Below are 14,261 nucleotides of genomic sequence, written 5' to 3'. Positions count from 1 at the left end.
ACTTATGCATCTTTCTTGCAACAAAGTAGTGTAGTAAAAACAACTGTGTAATATGATGTCAGGAGCCAAGGATTAAAATACAGCACTAGGATGTAATTAGTGAAGTTTAATGACAGCTCATTCTCTTTGCTTTAGGCTCCTCATTTTAAAACCTATTTTATGTAAGAATATCTACTTAAATGCACTGTAAATGGAATAAAGTGAGAGAATATTAACATGAATAATACTACATTATGATGTGCTAACTGCCTAGTTTCTTAGGCACAATACTTAGAATTGGACAATAATTGTTTCATTTAGTGTTATAGTAACTAGAGGATATAAATTTAATAGTCTCTCATTCTGTAAATAAAGATAGCTAGGCTTAGAGCGTCAGAGTCATATGCCCAATGTCAGAATCCTCTGACATAGTAAGAAAAAAAAAATCAGGATTCTAACGAGAGAAATCCTGAGCCCAAACACTTTCTACCACCCACCATATCAGTTCTGTCTTTGTCTAAGCTCCTATGAAAAGTGCTTTTCAAACCCTAAATTGCTGTATAAATGATAGTTATATTTGTTCATCTCCCTGCTCGCTCTTTCTCACTAGACACTGATATCCTATTTATTAATGTATTATCTATCTATGAATGATACAACTGAAATTTATGTAATTATATACATTATATGAATGCTTTATAAGCTTGTTCTGTTTTCTTCTTTTTTAATACATGTAATTAATACTCAAGTATTTTTATTCCTTTTTTCTTCTTCTTTTTCTTTCAGCATTTGGTCAGAATGAGTGCCATGATCCTGGCATTCCTATAAATGGACGACGTTTTGGTGACAGGTTTCTACTCGGGAGCTCGGTTTCTTTCCACTGTGATGATGGCTTTGTCAAGACCCAGGGATCCGAGTCCATTACCTGCATACTGCAAGACGGGAACGTGGTCTGGAGCTCCACCGTGCCCCGCTGTGAAGGTGCAGTCCCTGCCACCCCCCGCTCTTCTCCTTTGAAATCACACATCTATCTTCAGGCACATACACAAACCAACAAACTGTGTTAGCTTGCTAGGGCTGCCCTAACAAAATACAACACACAGTCACTTAACCAACAGGAGTGTACAGTCTCCCAGTTCTGGAGGCTGGAAGTCTGAGATCCAGGTGTCATCGGCAGGGTGGGGTCCTTCTGGAACTCTGAGGGAGGATCTGCCTCAGGCTGGTCCTCCAGCTCCTGGCGGTTTTTGGCAATCTCTGGCATTCCATGGCTGGAGAAGCCTCACCCTCATCTCTGCCTCCAGACTCACAAGGAGCTCTCCCTGTGTGTGTATCTGTCCCTGTGTCTAAATTCTCCTTGTTAAAAGGACACAATCATATTGGATTGGGGTCCCCCTCTTCCAGCAACACCTTATCCTAACTAAATTCATCTGCAAGGACCCTATCTTCAAATACAGTCACCATCTGAGGTGCTGAGGGTTAGGACCTCAATGTATGATTTTTGGGGGGACAGAATTCAACCTATAACAGTGTTGCTTATGGTTAACTATTTTGTTGTTCTTGTTACAGCCGACATAAATACCACCTAATTTTCTTCTTCATATTTCTGTTCTGGTTACTTATCTAATAAATATAGAGAGGAAAATATTTTAAGGAAAAAGGTGTTGCCTCTAATAATTACTCATTTTAAAAATGTTTACTTAGAGTATATGTTCACAGTCCATATCAGAATAGTCAGTGCACAATAAGCTAAGAAAATATTTTTTAAAAACTTAAAAACTTACCTCTAGTGTATATCAAAGAAGTACAAATTTAAGAAGAAAAGTAAAATATCATTTTTGTCTGTCTTGTTAGCATAGATTTAAACAGGTGAATGAGACGTATTATTGAAAAGGTTATGTAGAAACTGGCATTTCCTAATCATGCTATTGATTATATAAAATCATGGTATTGTAGTGTAAATTCTTAGTAGGACTCTTAAAATTATTCTTGTCTTTTGAGTCATAAATTATATTCCTGGATCAATATCATAAAGAAATAATCAAGCAACTATACAGCTTTTTTTCAAGAATGTTTTCTGCAAGGCTGTTTATAGCAGTGAAGAGTTGGAAATGATTCAGCTTCAAACAGCAGAGGACTGATTAGATAAATCATGAAGAATAACAGGTATCAATACAAAGATCATAAGATCAAAGCGTCTCAGGTGTCCTTAGCATGTGAAAAACAGAGGATGCAGGCACATGTGTCATAAATACATACATATCTCATGATAATAACTTTGTAAAACACTAAAAAAAGGCTACACACCAAAATGTTAATTATGGTTATGGGTGATTTTTCCCTCTTAGTTTATTTTTATCTTCTCAGTTGTCTTTAGTCAACATGTATTTATTTTTAATAAGTGAATAGAAAAGGAATATATGTTAAATATCATATACAGTTGAGAATTTCTGCCCTGTCTAAAATACCTCGGAATAACATTCTCAGACCCATCATCTCTATCAAGGACTCTAAGCAGAGCTGGGATCTAGGTGTGGAGCATTAAACTCCTCCATGACAACCACAGTATGGTGGGGGCATGATCCTTCACCACCTCATCCTGCCCTGGTCCCACCTCCAAAGAAGTTACTCACCATTACTCAAAGTAGAAACGCAATTTTTTTTTTTTTTTTTTTTTGAGATAGCGTCTGGCTCTGTCACCCTGGCTGGAGTGCAGTGGTGCAATCTCAGCTCACTGCAACCTCCGCCTCCCAGATTCAAGCAGTTCTTCTGCCTCAGCCTTCCTGAGTAACTGGGACTACAGACACCTGCCACCACGCCTGGCTAATTTTTGTATTTTTAGTAGAGGGGAGGTTTCACCATGTTGGCCAGGCTGGTCTCAAACTCCTGACCTCAGAGGAGAAGTAGAAACTTCTAACCACATCCTATGTATAGTATTGTCTGGTAATACTACATGTAAAGGAGGGTGTTCTGATGTTCACCCTTTTCATACATTGTTAAAACAATTTGTGGGTGGACAAGAAGCACCACCCATGGGTGAAATATTGATACATAGAAGGGCAACAAAACACTCTTAATAGCTGAAATTTCATTTGTATGTATTTCCATCACATATTGTAAATGTACAGTTTTTATGTTTTATGCTGTACAAAATGTTAATAAATGGGTAGGTTTTCATCTTTTATAAATGAGTAAATATATACACATGTGGTGCTCAAAGATATGATACTAATACAGGGCACAGTTAGTCACAGGTGCAAATCATATTCTAGCCAAGCATATTTCACTGATTTGGAAGCATGAATTTTCAGGAGAAAGAAGTTTAAAGTGAACACTACACTCTCTGTTCTGTCCTGGCCACAAGTCAAGCTGTGCCTTATGTCCTTTACCATAATAGGCTAATTGCAGATATGTTACAAGCTGCAGGGTGAGTGTGGACCACAGCACAAACAGGATGAGGTTAAAGCTATAGGTTGTTAACAAAGGAAGCCCTTGGCAGAAAGAAAAAGTTAATAGGAAAAGATGTTAAAAGTCTACCTGCGTTGAGAAACCTAATGACTGAGTGCAGCTGAGCCTCAGAGAAGGTAGGGGACGCTCCGATGGGACAGGCGGGTACCCCGATCACTGCCTCTGCTGAAAACAAATAGCCAACTTTCAGAAGTAAATGCATCTAGTAGGGAAAAAAATAAAATAGCAATGAAGTAGTGAGTAATACAGATAACAAACGATTTAAGAAATGTTTCAAGAAGCTCACATCCCTTACAGAATACTCTTATTTATTGTTTTTCTTGAAAAATGTTTTGTTTAAATCAATTATATAACTGACCACAAAGTGAACCTTAACAAATTAAAATAAGTTATAGGTTTCATGCCCTGTAATATTCCAATTAAAGTAGAAACATGTAATAAAAATAGAACTACAAGCAAATGTCTATCCATAAAAAGTCCACTATAATTTTACATTAAAGAGAAACTCAAACCTTAATGCCTGTACTATCCCATCTGGAAACCATGAGAACAGTACTTTCTATGAGAAACAATGTGAGACAGCAAAACCTGTGTTTCAAGGAAAATGTCTATCTTTAAGTCCTCTAACATAGAACAAAATGATCAAAAAATAAAGAAATTTAATAATAAGGTTAAAAAGTCAGAAAAAACAAAAATAAATTAGGATGCTATTAATAAAATTCAAGTGTTATAAACAATTTTAAGCAAGAGTGAGTTGTTAATAAAATAGACAAACTTTATGATTCTGATAAAAGGAACTAGGAAAGGAAAATGTTATAGATATTTAGTAACATAAAAGAGAAATTATCCGTATCATAAAAATAATATAACTTTACATAAACAGTGAAAAGCTCACAATAGAGCAATTTTTTTTATTTAAAAGCGTAGGTTATTTATTTATTCTGGCAGAATTTCCTGGATGCCAGGCACATGTTGAGTATAAATTTTATGGCCTCCGGACAAAAGGTTTCTCTTTCTCTCTTTCTTCTGCTTCTAACAGGCTCATATTCCTCAATGCAGCTCAGTGGCATCATGAAAATCTCAAGCTATTTTGGGGAAAAATGACTATACATGAAAACACCAACTCTGTGGCAGCAAAGCTTAAAGTCTGTAGAAAACGGGTGATTTTTTTAGCAAAAGATAAAATACCAAAAATGACTCAAATAAAAAGTATAAAATGTGTGTAAAGTACCATAGAAAAGAATTGAAAAAAAAGATTAAGGATTGAACATTGAAAAAGACACAAGTACCCTACAGGGCTGTGAGTGAGTTCTCTTTCAAGTCTAGAGAACCTTAGTGTTGTGCACTAGCACAGATAATGGAGAAGACAGGCTGCCTCCTTCATAACATTTCATCAAGCCAGCATTAATGTAACCCCAATGAGATTGTTCTAATAAAAATAAAGCCATAGGAAAATACACATATGTAATCAAGAAGGGGTGTATGTGTGTGTGTGTATTTTAGAAATACAGTATCAGGGAATTCATCACTGTAATTTAAATCATCAAAAAAAAAGCAAAGAAGAAATTGCTTTCTAAACACCTCATTGGCTCATTGGTATATTTGCTTTTTTTGTTATCAGCTAAGTGAGTATGAACATGATTGATGATGTTCATCAAATATTTTTGGTCTCCATCAGGTGGAATGTCTTTTCTTGAATCTTGTAGATTAAAGGAACCTTGTCATGGGTTCTGGTCAATTAGGTATATGAGGAAATGCTGTACTCAACTTCTGGGTCAGCGTCTTTGATTGCTTTCCTAAGACCTTTTTCCACCTGCCATAGCAACTGAAGAAGGGACCTGTGTCTCACAGACCTAGACATGCCACATTTGTGAGAAATTCACTTCCCATTGTAGCTACTACAGTTGCAGGGCTGTTTGTTACGGCAGAGTAATCTAATCCAAACTGACTAATACAAACTTATTACTTACTATTTACTTACTTACAATCTACTTACTGAGATTATTATTATTTTAGTGTAAATTTTGCTCATCGGCAGTGTTATTATTAAAGTGTCTATTTCATCAGGATAAAGCAATTCAGGTTCTAACATACACTGTAAATTACAAAGTGATGGGTAAGAGTATAATAAAATAATTAATATTTGGCAAGTTAGACATATTCCAAGAAACATAAAAATGCAAAATAAAATTACTAAAGTAAAGGAAACTTTTGGTTGGTTTTGTATTTATATGGAAATTCACACATAGAAATAACTTATCATGCAGATTTTAGAAATAGCTCAACTATCATAATTTTTTTGGAATTCTGCATCTGCCATATGTCTTTCTTATATAGTATCTTTGGATGGTTAAACATGACAAAATAAAAGTCATATATTTAACATATTTAATTTTGCTTATGTTGTATTCATAAAAGAATGTGTTGCATTGCTTTAAAAAACAAAAGAATTGAATTACATATAATTATGTATATGGATATGTGATTCATAGGCTCCAAATGTGAATTTAAGAAATTAACAAGAAAAATTAAAATATTAATAAGTATAATTTGGTTGTTTTAAAAATTATCACAAAAAATCAAGTGTTCTTCAGGAGCTCAAGTTAATAAAAATTACCCTGATTTCATATTTTTAAACTACAGAATAATGCATAGGTATAAAAATAACAATTGCAACTTATTTGGGAAAAATATATATATATATCAAAAAATATGATCTATAAAGCAATCCCAGTGCTATCCATTATTAACATGTTTTTAATTTCCACTGCCGTGTTCACTGAATAAAATTTTTCTTTTATTACATTTATAATAGATGGACAATTTTTTATCCACTTTTCAAGTTTAACATTCTATTGCAAAGATTTTCCCATATCAACAAAATTGCCAAACGTTACTTCAAATATATTTGCCACATTCCAATATATGGTCATGCAGTTTCCATAAATTTTTGCTTTTATTTTTTCTGTATTTGTTTCCTGACGTAAATTAAGATACTATTGGTAAATCCATAAATTTCACTAATTCACATTTTTTCTAGCATCAAAACATGGCTAAAATGATATAAACTTTTTGCATTTTTACATTATACATATGGCCATTTTTAAATAAAATAAATATTTTTTCCAAAAGGATTTTTTCACCTTGGAGTATTTTCACGTACTTTATTTGATATCTGTAAATCCACAAAGATGATTGCCAATGGCAAATAATTTTGAGAGAGAATACATAAAATCTGAAAAAAAAACATGTGGCCAGGGACATATTCTTAATTACAGTATGAAACATTGGTATGCCATTTAAAATTCCTTTAGATGATACAGGTATGCATAATCACTTTCACTGAGCAGTAGTTATATACCCTTTCAAACTTTATTTTTCCTTTGCAATTACAAATCACTGTCACAAAACCTTGCAAAGGGTTCAATGCAGTCTAATTCTATACTTATCAAATTTGATTGAACGTTTTGTTTTGTTTCACACTCACAAATAATATGTTGCATGTGGCTGTTTATTTTAATAAAATGCACACAATGGAAGTAAACAAACACATGCATACCCACACCTAAGGGTGTGTATATGTATCCATTTTGAGATGTAAGGTCATTTTACATTTGCTTATGTATAGATATTTGTTAAATTCCAAATGCATGTAAACTATAGATAACCGGGCATGTACATCATGAAATGGTTAGCAGTTAAATGAGATAATTCAGTTAGCACAGAGAACTCACGTATACATTGTCATTACTAGAGAAAAAGAACTTTGCTTCAAGTTAATGGTAAGTACATGGAGGTAGCATATATAGACCCTGATTTCAATAAATGTACAGTTTCCTTGGGAATAAGATTTGCTTTGATACTTGAAAATATTCAATCTATGAACACAGAAGCAGATTCTGGCTTTTGTCCGGGTATTGTTCTGGCATATCCTTCTGTCTCATTGGATCTAATAGATATTCTACGTCTTGTTTTAGCTCCATGTGGTGGACATCTGACAGCGTCCAGTGGAGTCATTTTGCCTCCTGGATGGCCAGGATATTATAAGGATTCTTTACATTGTGAATGGATAATTGAAGCAAAACCAGGCCACTCTATCAAAATAACTTTTGACAGGTAAGAAAAAAATTAGTCTTCATTTGGACCCAATGGTGTGTGTCTCTTCCATAGTTTTAGTAAATGGATCTTAAACTTTAAAAAGATGGCAGTTTTTTTCGGTTCCCGCATAGGAGCACACTTTACCAGAAACAGGCACTTACTTGTAAGTTTTGTTCTTCTTCAGTGGTATCCTCTAAGCCCACAGTGAGCCAATGCTCTGGAGGTTAGTAGGGGAACTGCCAGTCCTGGAGGACCATTCCCGAGGTCCGACCCTTGTATCTGACTCTGGGTTTGGGACCTGCACTGGAATCAATTCTGCTTGATGTCTGATTGCACATGGAAACCGCTCTGGGTCCCTTGGTCCCTTAGGTGCCTTCTGTGGTAGAGGAAATCAGCTCTCCTGTTCTGGTGGTGGCTGCTGGTCACTCGAGGGCAGCTAGTGATGCTGAGTGGGCAGTGGGGTACGGACAGCAGATCAGTCACCAACTAATCGCCTATGAGTGACATTATCACTAGAATGTTGCTTGGCTTAGCTATTTAATAATGCATTTCATGATCTAAAAAATAAGCATGCTGGGCTGCATAGGTATTTGTTTATTAAAAAATAAACAGGCTATTGGAGTTCTATATAACAAGGGTTTTCCCATTTGTCTCAACACTGAGACCAAATTGATGATTAAAAACTAAAAAGATTTTGTCATGAGCCATATGAATCAAAGGCCAGGGAGGCATCTTTGTTGAAAGTTTCAAGGTTATTTTCTGCATAACATTGGGCTTTCTCTAACAATGACCTTCTTCTTGACTAGACTACATTCTGGATTTCAGTATCCGGAATATTATGGTGTCTCAAGATAGATTAACTTCATTGTATTATTATCTTTTTGTTTTCAAATGATCAATGCTAACATCAACACAGGAAAGGTTTTTCAGCAGGAGTTGTGTTAACTTTCAGTAATTGTATTTATTTGAAATAATTATTTTTATTTTTTCACTTGCTTCTGACAAAATAATAATAATCCCCAATAGGACAATCTCTTAGAACAAGAGAAAAAAGTTGTTTATAAATCCATCTATATTAGAAAGTGAATTACTGTGTATAATCAATCATTTGAAAAAATACTAACTCTGTAAGTATTCAGTTGATTACGTTTGGTTTCTTACTAATTTCTCCACTTACTGGTATTGGCAGGTGGAGCTGAAGCACACCCTGACTCCCAGCAGCACATCAAATTTAAGTAATTTAGTAAAAGTAGTGATCCTATATTCTTGTCTGGCCAATCTATTAGCCCTCTATTTTCAGTTGCCTGAAGGAAGGTATTTGCTTGATTTTTCCCAATCTCATTCATTCAATATTGTTTCAGTGTGATGTTTTGCTAAATTCCATTTGGAAATACCCGACATTTCTGATATTTTTAGACATGTGTGATCTGTACTCTAGACATAGTACACAGCTCTTAAAAGATGAATTGCATAAGGAAATGTTCATTTCCACCATGACCGATGGGCTGACACCTTAAAGGATGGGATTGTGCGCACAAATTCTGAGCTCTGTGCTGATGGTATTGCCAGGCGGTGTGTGTTAGGCTGCCCAACAGAAAAGAACATGCAGATGTTTCTGTTTCCAACGTCATCCTGGAAATCTTCCAGCTGTTGAAATAGGCACTTTGTCAGTCCTCACTGTTACTAAAGAAACAGGATAGGACAACTTCAGCATGACTATATCAAAGGAGATTGCTTTCACGCTTAGCCAGACTTCTTGAATTTGAACTCAAACAACTGAGAAATCAGTTTTAAGAAAAAGATTTAGAATAGTGTCATAAGACAAAGTTGGCACTATGGAATCCCAAATGTGGCAGCCTGTGGCCTTATTCTGGTCCAGATGTGTGATATACAAATGGTTCACATTCCTCTTTATGGAAGAATGGGGCCCAGGGTACCACATTCACTAGTTGCAGGAATAGGTAATCATGTGCGTTTGCACTAATCAGTGTATCCATGATCTAATGTATACAGGACACAGCCCTTTGGTTTCAACATCGTTTTCTCTTGCTACACGCCATGAGACTAAGATTGCTTCCCCTCTCCCAAGTTTTCTCCCAATTCATCAGCAACATCCAGCACAGAGCTAATGGCACAGGCTTCCGTGGGATCCTTTGGCTCAAAGTGACTGAGTGAGTCAGAGTCTTATGACGCTTAAGCTGCTCCCTGAGAGCCAAGTCAGGCACTCAGAAACCGGGTTAGCTCTTCGAGGATCAGATAGGCCCACTTAGAAAATTATCTCCATGCCTGGAGTGGTACCTACATTGCATCACAGGGGAGCCAAGTGGCTGCAACTTTATATATATATATAAAATCTCGGGCCAGATTCTCGGGAAGCATAAGAAAACTTAAGCAGTTTTTGGAAGCTGTTGTAACTTTCTCAAGTTATTAAAGTATCCTTTCATGTCTGAAATGGCAACATACCCATGGTTATTCTAATGTCTTGAAAGAGTTATTGCAGTTTAAAAAGGCACAGGATTTTTTTTTCAGGAAAGGTGTTTAAACTATCATCACACGTTTTTAATGATCTTCTTTAAGAGACCATTTCACTCTAGTGCACCCATTTTAAGATGTCTATAATTATGTTAAATAGGGAATGGTAAAAATAGTTTAAAAATATATAATTGAGTTTTTTCTATTTGGGAATAATCTGTCTGTCTGTCTATCTATCTATCTATTTATCAATCTATCATCTAAGAAAACTAATCTCGTTGATAGTATTTTTGTTTAAGCTGAATAAAGGCCTCCTCTTGTGTCTGTAATATTGTAAGACAGAATATTAGATAAGAGAAAGGGATTTAAGCTGTGCCATCTCATCAAGAAAAGAACATACTATCCTTATATTTGTACCCAAGTTTTAAGCATATGTAATTTCAACTATTTTCTTCATGTTAACGTACATGGGTTTCTGATTAAGGAATGAGGATGTCAGGAGCACGTCTGTAAGCTGGCCGCTCTGCATGTCTTTTCTGATGGGATGTATATATTTGCAGATTTCAGACAGAGGTCAATTATGACACCTTGGAGGTCAGAGATGGGCCAGCCAGTTCGTCCCCACTGATCGGCGAGTACCACGGCACCCAGGCACCCCAGTTCCTCATCAGCACCGGGAACTTCATGTACCTGCTATTCACCACTGACAACAGCCGCTCCAGCATCGGCTTCCTCATCCACTATGAGAGTGAGTTGCACCTTCCCTTGACAGCCCGGCAGGGCAGCATGCATGGGAGAACTAAAGATCTGGGTTCTTATTTCCAGCCTGCAGATGACTGTGCTAGTTTACTGATCCTGCTTGACTCTAGCAAAACCATACTATGCAATTGTAAGAACTTTCGCTTATTCATAAGAGAGCATCTTGGAATTACTGCCTTTTAACTCTCAAAAATATGTATCCATCGCGTAGGACAAAGTAAAATAATAAAAACAGTGAAATGGGTTCATCTTCAGCATAGAATAATGGAAGTAATAATATACTTCTATTATTAGAAAATATAATTTCTGACCAAAAGTCTTATAGGATATATTACTAAAATTATGTTAACCTGGGCAATGGAGAAAAGGATCCTTGCTAGAAAAACAGGGTTAGGTCAATTTGTGGTACCGAATCTGAGTATAGATAGACACGTTTCACTGGGTGAAAGTCAGGTAACAAGAGGAGAAGGAATTAAAACCCGCTAAACCTTACCAAATTCCAAACAATTGTTAACAATCTTTCAACAAGCATGAATAATACTTTAAAACAATTATTAAACATATTTTAAAACAATTGTCAAAATATTATAATGGAATGTATTTTGCAAGACAGTCCAAACTTCCAAATGGAAAGTATTCCTGCCCTTGTTTCCTGAAATCAAAGTTTTAGCTTCTGAAATGATGAGATTAAGTAATTGTATTATTTTATAATAATATTTATGCTAATATACTTCTGAAATCTAGCTGATGGGAATCCCCCCTAGGAATACATTTTTAACATTAGCCAATTAAAACAAAACAAAGCAAAGTAGCTGTTATTCTTTTCTCTGTCTGAAAACACTTCCCTCAAAGAGTAGCATGGAAAAAGGGAGAAAAAGTGGCAATTACTATTGGACCTGAAGGAATCAAACCTTTATTTTGCCAAAGTTTTATGGCTGTTCTTTTTCAGAACTTTATCTCAAAATAAGTACTATTGTAAAGATGTTTTTAAAATTTACATATACCCACACGTATGATTTTACAAATGCATGCATAGAATCATATCTACTATGATGGGTTTCAAATCTCCTTTTATTCCTTTTCTTGCCTTCCATTCCCCACATCACCTCCTGTTACTCTTGTTACCCTCTCCCTGAGCCCCGTTTCAGCACATTTAAATTAACAACGTTATGTGCATTCCTCTGTTTTACATACTCATATAAGTATACACAAACATGCATATGCATGTATATCTTAAGATTATTTCTACTTTTAGATAAAAATATTATATTGTGATATCAGGAAAATTGCTTATTAATGACTTAATCATGAATTTCAAATTTAATTCAGAGTTATTACTCTTCACATATATAGATATACAACATTTGCTCCAAAGTAACATATTTCGAAACTTAAAGTAAAATTTAAGAACCAGGAAATTTTACATTTTGTTTCTTTAAAATGTCCATTTGAGTTGTCACTTCTCTTTGAAGTAACAATATGTGTAAACATTGCAGTGATCTGAATTTGTAAGATCCCTAATAAGCCTTGTATTTTCTCATCCTTACACCCTCCCCCCAACTTTTTCTACACCAGAATTTCTTGGCTCTTAGACATATGGTGCATGAAACTTCAGAGAATAATTATTTTCAGGCATTGACAAATATTAGGACAGTTTTCCTTTCTTTTCATCTGTATTTGTGTAGCTGTAGATGACTTTGGTTTTTCTAGTTCCATTTGAGGAAATGTGTTCCAAAGGCTAAGTGAAGGCAGCAGAAACTAATTTCATTTGTTTATCCAAGTCATTTAAATAAATGTCTCCTTATTTCTCTTTCTGGAAAATCAGGGAATGATAAAAAGTCATTTCATAAATTTCTATTTAGCTTGTCATCCTCACTAATATTATAATAATAATATTTTATTATAAAATATGGAATACATATTATATTATACTATAATATAATAATTTAATATGTAAGTAATCCTGACAACTATTTTTATAATCTTAAAAGAATGACTACCCTATGTTTTGGTATTCTTTTCATTTATTCTGTGTTTAAAAGTAGAGTGCAGGCTTCGTAAGGCATCCTTCCATCACCTGGAGTACCCCTCAGAGAGTAAAGCTCTTTGCCATTTTTCATATATATATATATATATTATTTATTTATTTTATTATTATCATTATTATTATTATATGTTAAGTTCTAGGGTACATGTGCACAACGTGCAGGTTTGTTACATATGTATACATGTGCCATGCTGTTGTGCTGCACCCATTAACTCGTCATTTACATTAGGTATATCTCCTATTGCTATCCCTCGCCCCTCCCCACACTCCACAATAGGCCCCAGAGTGTGATGTTCCCCTTCCTGTGTCCATGTGTTCTCATTGTTCAATTCCCACCTATGAGTGAGAACATGTGGTGTTTGGTTTTTTTGTCTTTGCCATAGTTTGCTGAGAATGATGGTTTCCAGCTTCATCCATGTCCCTACAAAAGACATGAACTCATCAATTTTTACGGTTGCATACTATTCCATGGTGTATATGTGCCATATTTTCTTAATCCAGTCTATCATTGTTAGGCATTTGGGTTGGTTCCAAGTCTTTGCTATTGTGGAAGTGGGTGAAGGATATGAACAGACACTTCTCAAAAGAAGACATTTATGCAGCCAACAGACACATGAAAAAATGCCATTTTTCTTTCTCTGCATCCCTAAAAAGAAGAAGAAAACTGTCACCAAGATGATGCCTGTTTAGTACAGTGATAACTGTGTGAGAGTCGTAAAGTTCTGATCTGCTGGAGAGTCTAGCATTCCCTCTTCTTCCCACCTTGTTGGAAATCTCAGGAGGTAGCTGTATAGCCACAGAAGTGACCAGAGGCCTCACCTAGTGAGTGAAGACAGGAAATTGTTGCGTGTGGAACTTTCCAGCACTGTGACTTCAAAGACTCACTGCTCTAAATACACATCTAGACTTGCATATAGTGAACTTCCAGAAGGCTCTCAAAGGTTTGTCATCTATTCCTCTGACTTAAGGGAGAAATAGGACCTCAGAGGGACGTGATACTGAACCTTGACTTGGGATCACTTCTTATTTATGTATCAGTCACTGTGTATTTGTAGAGACATATGGAAATGTACATAAGTGAATGAGGTTCAGGACATGGCTTTTTGTTTGCTTGTTGTAAGAAAATGAGTCAGGAAAGGCCTGGGATTTTATGAGTGCTTATCACCAACGCTGCACCTAAGGGTTACCTGCGGGCCTTTAAAATAAAACCAATGCCTGCGCACCAGCTCAGATGTTCCGGTTGCTATTTCTGTGGGTGGTGTTGAGATAAGAGTGCTTTCAGAGGCTCGTGACCCACTCAGAGGGTGTCCCCGTTTACCTGGCGCTGAAGGGGAAGGTTTCTTCAAACATCATAGTGCACTAACACATCCCTGGGAGCTTAGTAAATTGTACGGCCCCAAGCCCAGATTCCAAATATTGTGATTCAGGGAACTCATGATGA

The 14,261-nt window shown here is 35.7% G+C and overlaps 1 protein-coding gene across 2 annotated transcripts in view; it reads left to right on the top strand.

The window, feature by feature from the left end:
• CSMD1 (CUB and Sushi multiple domains 1) overlaps positions 1-14,261 on the top strand; it is a 2,070,470-nt gene that overhangs the window by 1,593,017 nt on the left and 463,192 nt on the right. For both annotated transcript variants that reach the window (XM_034966977.3, XM_034966976.3), the window contains exons 15-17: positions 766-960; positions 7,422-7,560; positions 10,575-10,762. In XM_034966977.3, coding sequence (XP_034822868.1) covers positions 766-960; positions 7,422-7,560; positions 10,575-10,762 — 522 coding nt within the window. The remainder of the gene's footprint in view (positions 1-765; positions 961-7,421; positions 7,561-10,574; positions 10,763-14,261) is intronic.

The sequence above is a fragment of the Pan paniscus genome, chromosome 7, assembly GCF_029289425.2.
Source record: "Pan paniscus chromosome 7, NHGRI_mPanPan1-v2.0_pri, whole genome shotgun sequence".
NCBI classification, from domain to species: domain Eukaryota; kingdom Metazoa; phylum Chordata; class Mammalia; order Primates; family Hominidae; genus Pan; species Pan paniscus.
Note: the sequence above shows the minus strand (reverse complement) of the source record. Positions and strands in the feature narration are given on the sequence as shown.